The sequence below is a fragment of the Oncorhynchus mykiss genome, chromosome 13 (assembly GCF_057628025.1).
Source record: "Oncorhynchus mykiss isolate SJ-2025 chromosome 13, ASM5762802v1, whole genome shotgun sequence".
In the NCBI taxonomy this organism is placed as follows: Eukaryota; Metazoa; Chordata; class Actinopteri; order Salmoniformes; family Salmonidae; genus Oncorhynchus; species Oncorhynchus mykiss.
Genome location: NC_143034.1, coordinates 71,377,944 through 71,395,916, shown reverse-complemented (window position 1 = coordinate 71,395,916; position 17,973 = coordinate 71,377,944). Strand labels below are relative to the sequence as shown.

General features: G+C 42.6%; 2 protein-coding genes across 3 annotated transcripts in view; one reads left to right on the top strand and one right to left on the bottom strand.

The window, feature by feature from the left end:
- The window catches only part of ush1ga (Usher syndrome 1Ga (autosomal recessive)), a 34,062-nt gene extending 25,663 nt beyond the window's left edge, over positions 1-8,399 (bottom strand). The window contains exon 1 of one of the 2 annotated variants that reach the window (XM_090197420.1): positions 7,949-8,399. In XM_090197420.1, coding sequence (XP_090053546.1) covers positions 7,949-8,112 — 164 coding nt within the window. In that variant the 5' untranslated portion in view covers positions 8,113-8,399. The remainder of the gene's footprint in view (positions 1-7,948) is intronic. The other variant, XM_090197419.1, reaches the window with a different exon arrangement.
- Positions 8,400-12,039: 3,640 nt separating this feature from the next.
- On the top strand, positions 12,040-15,538 carry otop2 (otopetrin 2). Its single transcript, XM_036939210.2, has 6 exons — positions 12,040-12,742; positions 13,040-13,176; positions 13,302-13,360; positions 13,571-13,698; positions 14,017-14,888; positions 15,314-15,538. Exons 1-6 carry the CDS (start codon positions 12,277-12,279, stop codon positions 15,482-15,484), a joined length of 1,833 nt encoding a protein of 610 aa, XP_036795105.2. The 5' UTR covers positions 12,040-12,276; the 3' UTR covers positions 15,485-15,538.
- Positions 15,539-17,973: the final 2,435 nt, after the last annotated feature.

Below are 17,973 nucleotides of genomic sequence, written 5' to 3'. Positions count from 1 at the left end.
AACATGGAACATCCATCCCTCTCAACATGGAACATCCTAGCTCATACAAGTGCTCCTTTTGCTTTCATCTGAAAGAAAGATGATCTAGCAGCCCGGCCCCACCAGCTCAGCCTCTACCTCACTTATGAACCTCTCAAGCTCCCCAGTACTCTCCTGGACTCTGAAAGAAAACACCCAGCGTAGTTCAGATAGATGATCTAGCAGCCCGGCCCCACCAGCTCAGCCTCTACCTCACTTATGAACCTCTCAAGCTCCCCAGTACTCTCCTGGACTCTGAAAGAAAACACCCAGCGTAGTTCAGATAGATTATCTAGCAGCCCGGCCCCACCAGCTCAGCCTCTACCTCACTTATGAACCTCTCAAGCTCCCCAGTACTCTCCTGGACTCTGAAAGAAAACACCCAGCGTAGTTCAGATAGATTATCTAGCAGCCCGGCCCCACCAGCTCAGCCTCTACCTCACTTATGAACCTCTCAAGCTCCCCAGTACTCTCCTGGACTCTGAAAGAAAACACCCAGCGTAGTTCAGAAAGATGATCTAGCAGCCCGGCCCCACCAGCTCAGCCTCTACCTCACTTATGAACCTCTCAAGCTCCCCAGTACTCTCCTGGACTCTGAAAGAAAACACCCAGCGTAGTTCAGAAAGATGATCTAGCAGCCCGGCCCCACCAGCTCAGCCTCTACCTCACTTATGAACCTCTCAAGCTCCCCAGTACTCTCCTGGACTCTGAAAGAAAACACCCAGCGTAGTTCAGATAGATTATCTAGCAGCCCGGCCCCACCAGCTCAGCCTCTACCTCACTTATGAACCTCTCAAGCTCCCCAGTACTCTCCTGGACTCTGAAAGAAAACACCCAGCGTAGTTCAGATAGATTATCTAGCAGCCCGGCCCCACCAGCTCAGCCTCTACCTCACTTATGAACCTCTCAAGCTCCCCAGTACTCTCCTGGACTCTGAAAGAAAACACCCAGCGTAGTTCAGAAAGATGATCTAGCAGCCCGGCCCCACCAGCTCAGCCTCTACCTCACTTATGAACCTCTCAAGCTCCCCAGTACTCTCCTGGACTCTGAAAGAAAACACCCAGCGTAGTTCAGATAGATGATCTAGCAGCCCGGCCCCACCAGCTCAGCCTCTACCTCACTTATGAACCTCTCAAGCTCCCCAGTACTCTCCTGGACTCTGAAAGAAAACACCCAGCGTAGTTCAGATAGATGATCTAGCAGCCCGGCCCCACCAGCTCAGCCTCTACCTCACTTATGAACCTCTCAAGCTCCCCAGTACTCTCCTGGACTCTGAAAGAAAATACCCAGCGTAGTTCAGATAGATTATCTAGCAGCCCGGCCCCACCAGCTCAGCCTCTACCTCACTTATGAACCTCTCAAGCTCCCCAGTACTCTCCTGGACTCTGAAAGAAAACACCCAGCGTAGTTCAGAAAGATGATCTAGCAGCCCGGCCCCACCAGCTCAGCCTCTACCTCACTTATGAACCTCTCAAGCTCCCCAGTACTCTCCTGGACTCTGAAAGAAAACACCCAGCGTAGTTCAGATAGATTATCTAGCAGCCCGGCCCCACCAGCTCAGCCTCTACCTCACTTATGAACCTCTCAAGCTCCCCAGTACTCTCCTGGACTCTGAAAGAAAACACCCAGCGTAGTTCAGATAGATGATCTAGCAGCCCGGCCCCACCAGCTCAGCCTCTACCTCACTTATGAACCTCTCAAGCTCCCCAGTACTCTCCTGGACTCTGAAAGAAAACACCCAGCGTAGTTCAGATAGATGATCTAGCAGCCCGGCCCCACCAGCTCAGCCTCTACCTCACTTATGAACCTCTCAAGCTCCCCAGTACTCTCCTGGACTCTGAAAGAAAACACCCAGCGTAGTTCAGATAGATTATCTAGCAGCCCGGCCCCACCAGCTCAGCCTCTACCTCACTTATGAACCTCTCAAGCTCCCCAGTACTCTCCTGGACTCTGAAAGAAAACACCCAGCGTAGTTCAGAAAGATGATCTAGCAGCCCGGCCCCACCAGCTCAGCCTCTACCTCACTTATGAACCTCTCAAGCTCCCCAGTACTCTCCTGGACTCTGAAAGAAAACACCCAGCGTAGTTCAGATAGATGATCTAGCAGCCCGGCCCCACCAGCTCAGCCTCTACCTCACTTATGAACCTCTCAAGCTCCCCAGTACTCTCCTGGACTCTGAAAGAAAACACCCAGCGTAGTTCAGATAGATGATCTAGCAGCCCAGCCCCACCAGCTCAGCCTCTACCTCACTTATGAACCTCTCAAGCTCCCCAGTACTCTCCTGGACTCTGAAAGAAAACACCCAGCGTAGTTCAGATAGATTATCTAGCAGCCCGGCCCCACCAGCTCAGCCTCTACCTCACTTATGAACCTCTCAAGCTCCCCAGTACTCTCCTGGACTCTGAAAGCTGAATACTGCTGACAGAACAGCTGAAACTGGGCTGTCCCCACCTCTACCAAAAGCCTTGGAAGCTTGAGAAAAGGTGGCATCTTGTAAGAGCTTTTACGTGTCATTTCCAATGGGACACCTGACAGGGCCCTGGTGAAACAGATAACTGAGCCATGGAAAGATAAGGGTCTGAAACCCCAGCTGGGAGTACGGAGGCCCTCACCAGCCTATTGCTCTGGTACGATCCTCATCCTACAGCCAACCACCTTCACCCTCGTATACCACTTTGTGGTGGGATACTTAGTTCTCTATGTGACCACTGTCGTTACAATCTCCCCCCCTACACAAGGTATGTGTGAAAGCCCCTGTCTTAAACACCCAAACAGAACCCCCCCCCCCCCCCCCCCCAACCCAACCCATATTAGGTGTATACACATTTATGGAGGGAAAGAGAGAGAGAGAGAGGGACAGAAAGAGAGAGAAATAGAGATTAGAGAGAGAATTCCACCGAACTTTTGCCAATGAACTACTTTGCTAATGGGCTTCTTTCTCTGGACAGGAAGGGAAACCAGGTCAGCCAGAAACACACTGAAGAGAGCTTTGTGTACTCCAGTTTACTGGTGCTTCCTAATCTAAACCCAACATACAGTCAGGTCCAAAATTATTGGCAACCCTTGATAAAGATGAGCAAAAAAGACTAATAAATAAATAATACAAATACTGAGTTATATTGTTTGCTCAATCAAATTTGATTTGATTGTACGCTCAATAAAATTGGGAAATGTTTACACATCTCTTTTTTTATCACATGTTAAACACTCTCTTTCTCTGATCAATTTTATTAGTATATAAAATAATATTTTCCCTTTTTTTGTGCATACAATATCTCAGTATTTGTATTATTTCATACAGTCTTTAAAAAAAATCTTTATCAATGTTGCCATAAGTTTTGAACCTGACGTTATCTAAACAGGCTCATTGGCCACTGGTCATTTGCACTGATTGTCCCAAATTAGATGTATTCATTTTCTATCCTGAATAGAATGTTTGATCTGAATTAATTTTATAGCTACTGACAAATGACATACATGGAAACTAAGTGACATTGTCTGTCTGTAAAAAAAGCATGACACTTTACACGTTTTTACTGAAAGAAGAAATAGCATGATGATGACGTGATGAGTTGTCCATTGTTGCATCACAGAATTCTGACCTGCACAATAACCAGTAAAGTAACATTCTACATGTAGAATTCTAATCTCACCCTCTCTGACGTTCTGGTGTTTTTTCAAAAAGCAATGTTAAGCTGAGGAGAGGATACAACAACAGCCTTAACTGATCATGGTAGGCTTCCTTTTTTGGCAAACATTTATGTTGCTAGGATATGATTAGAGATGGACACTTTTATGGTTATTTGAAAAACAGTGACATAACTAAGCAGTAGCTTGCTCATTGGTTAGTCTATAGTTGGAGCCAGTAGTCCCTCCACAAAGAAATCAATCAATGCACATCATCACGTCAACAAAACATTTATCAGATCCAATGTGATATTTTTGGGGGGTATTTGGAAGTTTTATTGACAGATAAAGAATATGAGATGAGTGATACAGTAGTGTAGAGTGACTGGTAGAACAGGGGATTGAACCACTGCCTCAGGGCACTGCTAGGGGCACTATGTGACATTAAATGTCTGGAACTAGCTAACCTACTCAGTTAATAGTCTATCAATGGAAAGGTTAATGATTAAACTGGTCTACACAGCTAGGCTATATCCTCGTGGCTGACCCTAGCTGTGCCAGTCAATATATGTCTGGGGATATTTGGGGAAAAGGAGAAGGCAATTTTTGTTCTAACCAAATGAACAATTGATATATGATTTTCTATTCTATGATATTCCATGATATTCTATTCCATGATACTATATTCTATTCTATTATATGATATTCTATTCTATTATATGATATTCTATGATATATTCTATTCTATGATATTCTATGATATGATCTATTCTATAATATATTATTCTGATATTCTATTCTATGATATTCCATGATATTCTATTCCATGATACTCTATTCTATTCTATTATGATATTCTGTTCTATTATATGATATTCTATGATATGATATATTCTATTCTATGATATTCTATTCTATGATATGATATTCTATTCTATGATATTCTATTCTATGATATGATATGATATTATATTATATGGTATTCTATTCTATGGTATTCTATTCTATGATATGATATGATATTATATTATATTATATGGTATTCTATTCTATGGTATTCTATTATGTGATATTCTATTCTATGGTATTCCAAAACACAGAAAACATAATCTGTCCAATAAAAGTACAGGAAATGTTCACAGTAGGTAGGCCTCTCTACAGTATGCACTATTAGTGTGGTCAGTGTGGTGGTGGTATTGGTGGCCTTTTACTTGTTTACCCCGAGCCAAAACAGTTCATTTCAATGGAACAAACATACATGACTTCAATAAATCCTCACTGACCACCACCTAGGCATTATTGGTGTGGCTAACCTGCCACAGACAAGGAACAAACTAAAGATCAGCAGGCTACTGTTACTTTATTTATCCTGCATCCTGAATCAGTCAGTAGGCTACTGTTACTTTATTTATCCTGTATCCTGAATCAGTCAGTAGGCTACTGTTACTTTATTTATCCTGCATCCTGAATCAGTCAGTAGGCTACTGTTACTTTATTTATCCTGCACCCTGAATCAGTCAGTAGGCTACTGTTACTTTATTTATCCTGAATCAGTCAGTAGGCTACTGTTACTTTATTTATCCTGAATCAGTCAGTAGGCTACTGTTACTTTATTTATCCTGAATCAGTCAGTAGGCTACTGTTACTTTATTTATCCTGAATCAGTCAGTAGGCTACTGTTACTTTATTTATCCTGAATCAGTCGGTAGGCTACTGTTACTTTATTTATCCTGAATCAGTCAGTAGGCTACTGTTACTTTATTTATCCTGAATCAGTCAGTAGGCTACTGTTACTTTATTTATCCTGAATCAGTCAGTAGGCTACTGTTACTTTATTTATTCTGCATCCTGAATCCGTCAGTAGGCTACTGTTACTTTATTTATCCTGAATCAGTCAGTAGGCTACTGTTACTTTATTTATTCTGCATCCTGAATCCGTCAGTAGGCTATGATCTCCTCTTTCATGTGTTATTATGGCACACCCCTCTAGCACTACTGGTGCTGCACCTTGCTACTGACCCTACTAGCCCTACCTAATGTTACAGACCTTTAATACTAGTCCTACCTAATGTTACAGACCTTTAATACTAGTCCTACCTAATGTTACAGACCTTTAATACTAGTCCTACCTAATGTTACAGACCTTTAATACTAGCCCTACCTAATGTTACAGACCTTTAATACTAGTCCTACCTAATGTTACAGACCTTTAATACTAGTCCTACCTAATGTTACAGACCTGACCTAATGTTACAGACCTTTAATACTAGTCCTACCTAATGTTACAGACCTGACCTAATGTTACAGACCTTTAATACTAGTCCTACCTAATGTTACAGACCTTTAATACTAGCCTTACCTAATGTTACAGACCTTTAATACTAGTCCTACCTAATGTTAGACCTTTAATACTAGTCCTACCTAATGTTACAAACCTGACCTAATGTTAGACCTTTAATACTAGCCCTACCTAATGTTAGACCTGACCTAATGTTAGACCTTTAATACTAGTCCTACCTAATGTTAGACCTGACCTAATGTTAGACCTTTAATACTAGCCCTACCTAATGTTACATACCTGACCTAATGTGACAGACCTTTAATACTAGCCCTACCTAATGTTACAGACCTTTAATACTAGCCCTACCTAATGTTACAGACCTTTAATACTAGCCCTACCTAATGTGACAGACCTTTAATACTAGCCCTACCTAATGTTACAGACCTTTAATACTAGCCCTACCTAATGTTACAGACCTTTAATACTAGTCCTACCTAATGTTACATACCTGACCTAATGTTACAGACCTTTAATACTAGTCCTACCTAATGTTACAGACCTTTAATACTAGTCCTACCTAATGTTACAGACCTGACCTAATGTTACAGACCTTTAATACTAGTCCTACCTAATGTTAGACCTTTAATACTAGCCCTACCTAATGTTACATACCTGACCTAATGTGACAGACCTTTAATACTAGCCCTACCTAATGTTACAGACCTTTAATACTAGTCCTACCTAATGTGACAGACCTTTAATACTAGTCCTACCTAATGTTACAGACCTTTAATACTAGCCCTACCTAATGTTACAGACCTGACCTAATGTTACAGACCTTTAATACTAGTCCTACCTAATGTTAGACCTTTAATACTAGTCCTACCTAATGTTACAGACCTTTAATACTAGTCCTACCTAATGTTACAGACCTTTAATACTAGCCCTACCTAATGTTACATACCTGACCTAATGTGACAGACCTTTAATACTAGGCCTACCTAATGTTACAGACCTTTAATACTAGTCCTACCTAATGTTAGACCTTTAATACTAGTCCTACCTAATGTTAGACCTGTAATACTAGTCCTACCTAATGTTACAGACCTTTAATACTAGTCCTACCTAATGTTAGACCTTTAATACTAGTCCTACCTAATGTTACAGACCTTTAATACTAGTCCTACCTAATGTTAGACCTTTAATACTAGTCCTACCTAATGTTACAGACCTTTAATACTAGTCCAACCTAATGTTAGACCTTTAATACTAGTCCTACCTAATGTTACAGACCTTTAATACTAGTCCTACCTAATGTTAGACCTGTAATACTAGTCCTACCTAATGTTACAGACCTTTAATACTAGTCCTACCTAATGTTACAGACCTGACCTAATGTTACAGACCTTTAATACTAGTCCTACCTAATGTTACAGACCTTTAATACTAGCCCTACCTAATGTTACAGACCTTTAATACTAGCCCTACCTAATGTTACAGACCTGACCTAATGTTACAGACCTTACCTAATGTTACAAACCTTTAATACTAGCCCTACCTAATGTTACAGACCTTACCTAATGTTACAGACCTTACCTAATGTTAGACCTCTAATACTAGCCCTACCTAATGTTACAGACCTGACCTAATGTTACAGACCTTACCTAATGTTACAGACCTTACCTAACGCTACAGATCTTACTAGACCGGACCTAATTCCCACAGAGGTGATGCGTTCCATAGGAGAATATACATAAACTACACAGAGCACTGCATGAAGGGGTAGGCTAGCTAGTATAGGTGGGCAATAGAATAACTATTTAACACAGGGGGAACTTTACCTATCGTATCTTTCCATGATAAGAGTGCGCAATAATACTTAGATGTCTACCAAACACAATATTATTAACCACACGATATATGGACACTATCTATCCTTAGCTTCTGCACGAATTGAGCAAAAGGAATACAACATTCCACACGTGACAAAGTACATTTTCAGTTCTTAAAAGCCTACTTGCCCTCTGCCCACGATAAGTCGCAGAGCCTCCAAGTTGCCATGATAAGCGGCCCATAACGTCGGTGTCATGCCATCTTCATCCGGCGCGTTCAAGTCCTTCCGCGTAGCCTCCTTCAGCAGGTCCAGGTAGCCATCCCGGGCCGCCTTGTGATACCTGTCATTCATGCTACCAACGGGCCCTCGACTCCATTGCTCTCGGTCGTCATCTACCCATCTCTCTGTCTAAATGGCAGGCACCACAGGCTATAGTTCCACTGCCAGCCTCCGCCTGTGTTTCATTGTAAGCAAGCGCCGTGCCTCTGGTCTGAAATGTTATTGTGGCGTATGCGGTTGCAGTGACGGCCGCGCGAGCCGAGAAGGAACGCGCATTTGGTATCCAGGGGCTATCGCGTCGGGGCTGTTGTTAGGTTGTCTGGTCCCACAGGAATATAATTGTTCTGGTCTACATGATGTGCACAAAATGCACGGAGCCTAATATAAATGTGAAAGAACATAGAAAAATAAAGACAAATAGGCATTTAAAAATAACTTCAAGTTCAATATTCATATTCTACACACACGCTCTTAGAAAAAGGGTTCCAAAGGGGTTCTTTGGCTGTCGCCATGGCAGAGCCCTTTTTGTGTCTTGGTAGAACCATTTTTGGTTCCAGGTAGAACCCTTTTGGGTTCCAGGTAGAACCCTTTCAACAGAGGGTTCTACATGGAACCAAAAAGGGTTCAACCTGGAACCAAAAAGTGTTATTCGAAGGGTTTTCCTATTGGGACAGCCAAAGTACCATTTGGTATTCTAAATAGTGCTTAGGAGTGTAGGTATTCATTTCCAATAGCCATTTAGAGTCCGCTGAAATGTTGATTCATGCATAGAACAACATAACATTTGATATGCTTTTAAACATTTCATACGCCATTATAAAGGCTCATACACACTTATAAGAAGTTGTACCTCATTATAACAGCAGTCTGCCAGTGTTACTGAACAGACCATCATATCCACTGACTCATCATTAAAGGTGTGATGTTATGATTTGAGTTTTGATGAGCACATCACAATATGATGAGCCATGTTGTGACAGTGAAATACTAAAATGTTGAAAGGTGTTTTTCTAAGCCGAAGCTTGTTATACATCCACACATGAGTGTTCTTTTGATAAATCATTAAAAACACTCCCTATGTGTGGACATATAACAAAGCATGTTGTTTCTCATAGATGTTTGACATTTATGACTGTCTGTACATTGGTGTTGTTGTCTGTAAATCAGGCTGTGGCTAGGGACGGCTATAAAAGCCATGAGGGACACGGCTCCCCCAGGCACTCTGAACCTGATCACACACACCTCCCACAAGGTAAGCAGCTGCTCAGGCATCCTCATATTGATCATCAATGTATTGATCTATAGGTATAAGATTGACTGAGTGAACTTAATCCTGAGTCTAACTCAGATTTGTATGTTGTTCATAGAACTCAAAAACATGCTTTATCAAATCAAATTGTATTTGATAGGAAACCTTACAGTGAAATGCTTAATTACAAGACCTTAACCAACAATGCAGTTTTGAGAATAACTCAAAATAAAACATAAAAATAATAATAAAAGTAGCAAATAATTAAAGATCAGCAGTAAAATAACAATAGCGAGGCCATATACAGGGGGTACTGGTAGAGTCAATGTGCGGGGGCACCGGATAGTCAAGGTAATTGAGGTAATATGTACATGTAGGTAGAGTTATTAAAGTGACTATGCATAGATAATAACAGGGTAGCAGCAGCATAAAAGGGGGGGACAATGCAAATAGTCTGGGTAGGCATTTGATTAGATGTTCAGGAGTCTTATGGCTTGGGGGTAGAAGCTGTTTAGAAGCCTCTTAGACCCAGACTTGGCACTCTGGTACCACTTGCCGTGCGGTAGCAGAAAGAACAGTCTATGACTAGGGTGGCTGGAGTCTTTGACAATTTTTAGGGCCTTCGTCTGACACTGCCTGGTATCGAGGTCCTGGATGGCAGGAAGCTTGGCCCCAGTGATGTACTGGGCCGTACGCACTACCCTCTGTAGTGCCTTGTGGTTGGAGGCCGAGCAGTTGCCATACCAGGCAGTGATGCAACCCGTCAGGATGCTCTCTGGTGCAGCTGTAGAACCTTTTGAGGATCTGAAGACCCATGCCAAATCTTTTCAGTCTCCTGAGGTTTTGTTGTGCCCTCTTCACGACTGTCTTGGTGTGCTTGGACCATGTTAGTTTGTTGGTGATGTGGACACCAAGGAACTTGAAGCTCTCAACCTGCTCCACTACAGCCCCGTCGATGAGAATGGGGACGTGCTCGGTCCTCCTTTTCCTGTAGTCCACAATCATCTCCTTAGTCTTGGATATTTATTTTATCATTTGTGTGTACTTAAATTAAGTAACTCAGTAACTCATTATGTCTGACACTCTTATTGACCTGTTAGATAAATAATTCAGTCAAGTCCAGGAAACCAATTGCTTTTGATAAACTGAGCAAACAATACTGGGCACTGCAGCCTTTTCTCACCATTAGTGTGTTTACCAGACTGCCACTCTAATGCGTTTGTATTGAGATGATGTGGATGGCTGTAATCAATTCATAGAATGTCAAACTGACCAATTGGAACCCCATTCATAAGCATCCAATTAAATTGATACTATCCCAAGTAACCTAGTAGTCTAGAGTCCCACTCTCTTTAGCTAACATGCTACTCCTTGCCACTCATTGTCATTGCCAAAGTGACTGGCCTTTACACAATCTCAACATTCGCTGGATTTATGGTAGAGTTGCTCATTGGTTGTTGGAAATAACATTCATATTTTCCATGACAACATGTGGTGCCTTGGAAATAGAATTTATAACAAAGTCAAAAAACAACATTTAGCTGTTAGTTGTATTTTGACATTTTGTGGCTGGAATTGCAGTATGTATTTAGTGTGAGAATTTAGACTTCAGCTAGCAACTTTAAACATACTGTTTTAGCCTGGACAAACAAAAAACGGTTGCTATACCAACGTGTTCTGTGGAGTTCCAATATTTGCATAATCATTGTGATTGGAGGATAGCTGTGAGGTTGATCGACTCAGGATCAAATCCTCTGAATCAGGATCAAATCCTCTCATTAATGATAGAAGGTTTGAAGTTGAAGTTGAAAGGAAGGCCAGTCTCGTTGTACATGACATGGAGTACCAGGAGTGGATTAGCTAAAGAGACTTGTACCCACAAAATCCATAAAATGTTAAATTTTCCACAACAATGTATATGCTAATACATCCATCAATGCATTATAATAAGTACACCCAATGAATTACAGTTTCATCTTAAAAGTACAGAGAACTAGGCTATATCAAGTGCTGTTAACACTTAGTAAAAAAAAAGTATTGTGATAAATAAAGACAAATACTATTTCAACTGGACTTTTATCAGCATTTACAGTTGGGCTGATTTAAAAATACATGTTTATGTACTGCAAAGTGGATGTAATAACTACACCGTCATGTGAATATTTCAGAAACGTCAGCCACATATTTCATTACATTGGCTAGGTTATTGTTAGATTGCGAACAAACTTGCCGCTGTGAGACAGTTTGTCAGTGCTGCAACACAGGCATTTTGAAAAATCACTTTTGAACCAGCCCACCTATATGGTGTGTAATGATTCATATATTATGAGGAAATTCGGGGATCCAGTAGGGTATTTCCAGTTTCCGTTATGTTAGCCTATGATTCACTGTGTTTTCAGACCTCCGTTTTGGTATTGGGGAGTAGCCTTCTGTTGTTCTAAGGAACAGTCGGTGCTGCCGTAGAAACAGACTTATTAGAGAGAAACTGAAAATCTACTATTTTTTTATAAAAGATAATAAGTTGGTTTCCAGGAAACAAAACATACCTGACCTCGTGTAGATAAAATACCAATGTGTGTTAGTAAATATGAACTGTGAGGATTTCTTTGTTCATTTCAATTTAGTCAAACACTGGCATTGACCCAAATCAAGCAAGATAAACTCATATTCGTTGAAGCATGGTGGACTGGCACTGTTTCTGATGATAAACAGGGAAATGATAAGAAACCTTTTATATTGTCAAATCACTGATAGGGTTGACATTGATGATGAAATGAGGTTAGAAGCTGGGTTATGGGTAGGAGGGACCTCCTTATACAGGCAGAGCCTTTGAGTGGATGGTTAGGTGTTCACACAACTCTGATCAGAACAGACATACTTTCTGAACTCATTAGATTTTCTACCTTTGGATAGGATATTACATTTTGAACAGAGCGAGCTTGGATTGTAACAAATCACAAACAAACTGTGGACTAGACCTTTGCAGAATGAGAAACATCATGCACTTGACCTTTGGCTTCTTTTCATGCGAATCCAGCAAGATGACATCTGATCCTGAGATGGCAGTTGAGGAGGGCTACATATCCCCCCCGCCCACCAGGCCCACCCTCCCTTCCACCCAGTGTTCCATCCACTTGGGAGTCCAGGCGGGGAGTATGAGGAGGGGGAGCGACGTCTTCCCGACCAGCAGGGGCACGGTGAGGGAGAGGGGCCGTAACCGCAGCTGGCTACTCTCTAGCATCATCACTTTCAACGTCCTGATCCTAGGTATTGCTCTGGTCAGTGGCAGTGTCTTCAACAACGTTAAGATCAACGCCATCAACCTGCAGATCTTCCTCATCGTCCTCATCATCGTCACCACTGCCTGGATGCTGTACTACACCATCTACACATCCAGGGAAGATCATGCCGTGCTCTACAAGGATAGCCATGCCGGGCCTGTGTGGCTCAGGGGTAAGAGAAGACACTTTTCTGTTCTTCTGGGTAGACAGCTGCTAAATTCCAGAGTTCCCAGTTGTTTGTTTTTATCCCTGGAAATCTGGAAAGTTTGTGGAATTTTGCAACCTTACCATGTAGGATTCACTGTCTGGTAATACAACTGGACTGAATGAATCATCTCTCTTTGGATTGGGGAAGAGTTCTATTCTAATAGGATATAATTCACTATACCTAGACAAAGGTTTACATTCACCCATTGTTTTTAATGAGTGTGTTTATTTCTACTTGGATTTCATTCTGTTTTTTCTCTAGGTGGACTGGTGCTGTTTGGCTTATGCAGTCTGATTATGGACGTGTTTAAGATTGCTAACTACGTAGGCTACCTGCACTGTGACTCTGCTGTGAAGATAGCGTTCCCTGTCGTACAAGCTGTATTCATACTTGTCCAGGTAAGAACACAAGTTCTGACATCTCAAATGGAGCTTCCATTAGGTGATATGACATTAAGGAAACCACTGAGGGATTTGGCTGGTGGGAAAAATGCAAGTATAGGTGATCATTGTATCTTTCTCAGACATACTTCCTCTGGCTCCACGCTAAAGACTGTGTACAGCTACAGCGGAACATAACTCGGTGAGGGTAACTAACTGCTACTGTATAACTGAATGTATTACCATTTAATTATGTAAATTGATGGTTGGACATTTAACATTCCCCTTGGGAAGCATAAAGTCTTATCTATTATGTTATGTTATATTATATTCTTACAGAATTAAATAGGATATACAAATAGTTAGTATTCTATTCTATTCTGTTCTGAACTCCTGTGTTTCCCTCTTGAAGCTGTGGGCTGATGTTGACTCTGTCTACCAATCTGATGTTGTGGATGGCAGCAGTCACAGAGGAGTCCATACACCAGACTGTTGTTCCACCAGAGGACGGCAACAGCACACATTCCTATGACATCAGAGGTAGAGAACATTGTGTTGTTGAATCTTCTCTCTAGAAAATCTAAGTGAAATACTACAGGGTTGGGTTCAATTCCATTTCAATTCAGTATGTAAACTGAAATGGGAATTCCTTGTTTAAGGGTTCAATTCCATTTCAATTCAGTATGTAAACTGAAATGGGAATTCCTTGTTTAAATAAAGGATCAATAAAATACATTTTCAGTTTACTTTCTGAACTTACTGTATTTAAATAGAATTACCGTCGACTTTGAAATACAACCAACCGACATAACAAAACATCACCTCAGAGTCAAACAATAGTGTTTGATTTTATTTCAGCCCCTGGTGGATCCAGCAGCTGTAACTGCAGCCACTCTGCCTGTGCCGTCTTAGAAAAGGCCTATTACTACCTGTACCCCTTCAACATCGAGTACAGCCTGTTTGCCTCGGCCATGGCCTACGTCATGTGGAAGAACGTGGGCCGCCTGGTAGACGAGCACAACCACCACGCGCTCCATTTTCGCCTGAAGGACGTGCTGGTGGGGCCTTTGGTCGGGCTGGTCATGCTGGTGGCGGGCCTGGGAACCTTTGTCATCTACAAGGTGGATGTGGAGAAGGGGGACCCGAGGAAACGTGACACGGTGCTGATGATACACTACGTGATGAACACGGTGGCTGTGACGCTCATGTCCGTCTCGACCGTGGCTGGTTGCGCCATCTACCGGCTGGACCAGAGGGACCACGTGTCGGGGAAGAACCCCACACGGAGCCTGGATGTAGGCTTGCTGATCGGCGCCTCATTCGGACAGTTCACCATCTGTTATTTCACCATCGTGGCTGTGGTGGCAACGGGGGCCGAGGGCCACCTCAACGCTCTCAACCTGGCTGTCTCCCTGCTCACTGTGATCCAGCTCTGCCTGCAGAACATCTTCATCATCGAGGGCCTGCATCGCGAGCCCTTCCACGAAGACATGCACCAGGCCTCTGTATTCACAAACCCATACGTCCTTCAAGCCCAAGCCCATAGAGACATACACAACCTGCCAGGGACATTCATGGAGACCAAGACGTCCCCGGCCCTCACAGTTCACAGTATGCATGTTGCTCCTTCTGCTCTTTCTAGCTCCCCCCTACCTCAACGCCATAGGCTGACCTGGAAGAGGAGGGCCCTGAAGGAGATCTGTGCATTTCTGCTGCTCTGCAACATCCTTGTGAGTAGCCTACTGAGTACCCACCACTGTCCTTTTCAAAATGGCTCTTTTAAAGGGCTTGTTAACCTAGGATGTTGTCCTTTCATCCAAAACCATTTTTATTAAGTTTGGATGAAACGCCCTACCCACAGGGTACTCACTGGTTGAATCAACTTTGTTTCAATGAAATTACATTGAACCAACATGGAATAGACGTTGAATTGATGTCTGTGCCCAGTGGGTATGTACAGTAGGTCGAAAATAAATGGAAACTACTGAACCATCCCTTTAAATTCACTTTTTTCCCTGTTTGCCTAACTTGCTCATGAGCCAAAAGACTCCCTAGGATTTGTGCAGTACAATACATCATAGTAGAGTATGATCCTAACTAGTATGTTTAAGTTGAAAGATTGGACTGAACATCTTCACTCTGTTTCCGTTGACAGCTCTGGATCATGCCGGCGTTTGGCGCCCGCCCTCAGTTTGACAACACGATTGGAGCAGAGTTTTACGAGTTCACCATGTGGGCGGCTGTTGTGAATATTGGACTCCCCTTCGGAATCTTTTACCGTATGCACTCAGTCGCCAGCCTCTTTGAGGTCTTTCTAACCTCATAAGCTGGCGAATTACAGAAACTATTCTGAAAATGTATAAAGATCATTTTTTTACAATCTGTTTTATTGTTATTCTTTGTTCTGTCCTGAGCATGCACTGAAACATATATAAAGAATAAAATTATATAATACAATTTCATTTTTAAAAGAAATATGTCAATATCAGTGAGCTATTAAACTGTATCTAGTAAACTGTATAAATAGTTTTATATTAATTATAATTGATGATGACTTTGTAATAAATTGCACATACATTTATGTAAACATTTTCTGGGATATGAGTCATTCTTCTTTGTGGCACACTGTAACACAACACAGACCAATCACTGGCACTACTTATTTTTACTATCTCATGAGTTTACAACAACTGTCTTACCTGTAACACAATATATTGGGCGGCAGGGTTAGAGCGTTGGACTAGTAACCGGAAGGTTGCAAGTTCAAATCCCTGAGCTGACATTCCGTCATTCTGCCCCTGAACAGGCAGTTAACCCACTGTTCCTAGGCCGTCATTGAAAATAAGAATTTGTTCTTAACTGACTTGCCTAGTTAAATAAAGGTCAAATTAAATATGTTTTATTACCCCATTGATTACAAACATGGTTAAAACTATCATTTTAATCTGATGGATGGTAAGATTTTGCATAGACCAGTCTATGGATGCATATTTCTCCACTCCCGTCCCTCAAGTGGGGGAACGACTGCATTGTTCTTGTTTGAATCGCAGGTTGCCCCTTTAACATTACGTACAGTACACCCAAAACAGTACTTAACCAGTGTTCCCTTCTCTGTATTATCAAAGGTATTCTGGTCTGGCTTCCTCTTTCTGTTCTGTCTACTCTAGATTCCACTGTGTTACATAGCGCAACTAGCCTGGTCCCAGATCTGTTTGGGTTATACAGCTCAACTAGCCTGGTCCCAGATCTGTTTGGGTTATACAGCTCAACTAGCCTGGTCCCAGATCTTGTAAAAGTTTGTGGCAAAGCGGCAGATAGACAATTCACACAGCTGTGCCAAGTTGGCAGCTATCTTCTCAACTATCTGCACCAGACAACAACCTGCATTAGTTCCTCTTCTCAACTATCTGCACCAGACAGCAACCTGCATTAGTTCCTCTTCTCAACTATCTGCACCAGACAACAACCTGCATTAGTTCCTCTTCTCAACTATGCCAGTCAGTTGATTAGGGAATGCCTTACAGGTGTGCTGATTAGTAATCCTGCACAGCTGTGTTGGGTGTTGTCTTCGGCTGGCCTGGTGCTGAAGTTAGTGCAGCCTTCCACAGTGCGGAACTGAGTCCACAGTGCTGCAGCCAGTGTCTCTGTCCATGGTGCTGAAGCGAGTGTACCTGCCTACTATGCTGAGGTGGGTGGCTCTGTCCATGGTGCTGCACTGGGAGTCCTTCAGCCACACCTATGCCCATGTCTCTCACGGTGTCACGGTGGCTGGATCTTTTTTGTAATTTGTAATGGACTGTAGCCCCTGCCAAACGGGCATCGGAGCCTGTGTAGTATGATTCCACCTCATACCTATATTTTTATTTTGTTAGTTTAATGACTCTGCGGAGGTCGTAGCGGGACTTCTTGTTCCTGTCCTCAGCTGTAGCCTCAGGGTTGTCTGCGAAAGCCTTGTGTGCTGTAGCCTGGTCCTTTAGCTTAGCGCCAACCTCAGAGTTAATACAAGGCTTCTGATCGGGGAAGCAGCAAACCTTCACAATGGGAACCGTGTCGCAGATGCATTTCCTTATGAAGCCGGTGACGGAGGAGCTCGTCGATGTTGTCGGCGGAGTATCTGAACATATTTCAATCAGTGCAAACAAAGTAGTCCTGTAGCATAATCTCTGATTCTGATGACCATTTCTCAACGGTGCGAGTCACAGGTACTTCCTGTTTGAGCTTCTGCTTGAAAACAGGAAGCAGGAGTACGGAGTAATGATCTGATTTGACGAATGGCGGACAAGGAAGGGCCTTGTATGCTTGCTAGCTGGTAGAGTAACAGTGGTCTAGGAGATGTGTTGATGGAAGTTGGGCATGACTTGTCATAGTGACACTGAATTAAATCACCGGAGACAAGGAAGGCAGCCTCCGGATGTACGTTTTCCTGCTTGTTTAAAGCCTAGTACAGTTTGTTAAGTGCCATCTTGTTATATTTCCTGTCCTGAGGTGGAATGTTTACAACAGTCATGATAACAGCTCAAAACCCATTCAGGAGGTGGAAGGGTTGGCATTTGACCATCAGGTATTCCAAGACAGGTGAGAAATGAGTCGAGACTACCCCTGCACATGAGTCAGCACATCATTTGTTGTTGATGAAGAGGCAAACTCCCACGTCCCCCCCCCCTCGATTTCCCTGACTCTTATATGCTAGTTGAATGGATAATCCATCGAGTTGGATAGCCATTGCAGGTATCTTGTCCGAAAGCCATGTTTCAGAAAAGCATTGAATATTTCAGTTACGAGAGTCCCGTTGGTAGCAAATCCGCGTTTAGAGGT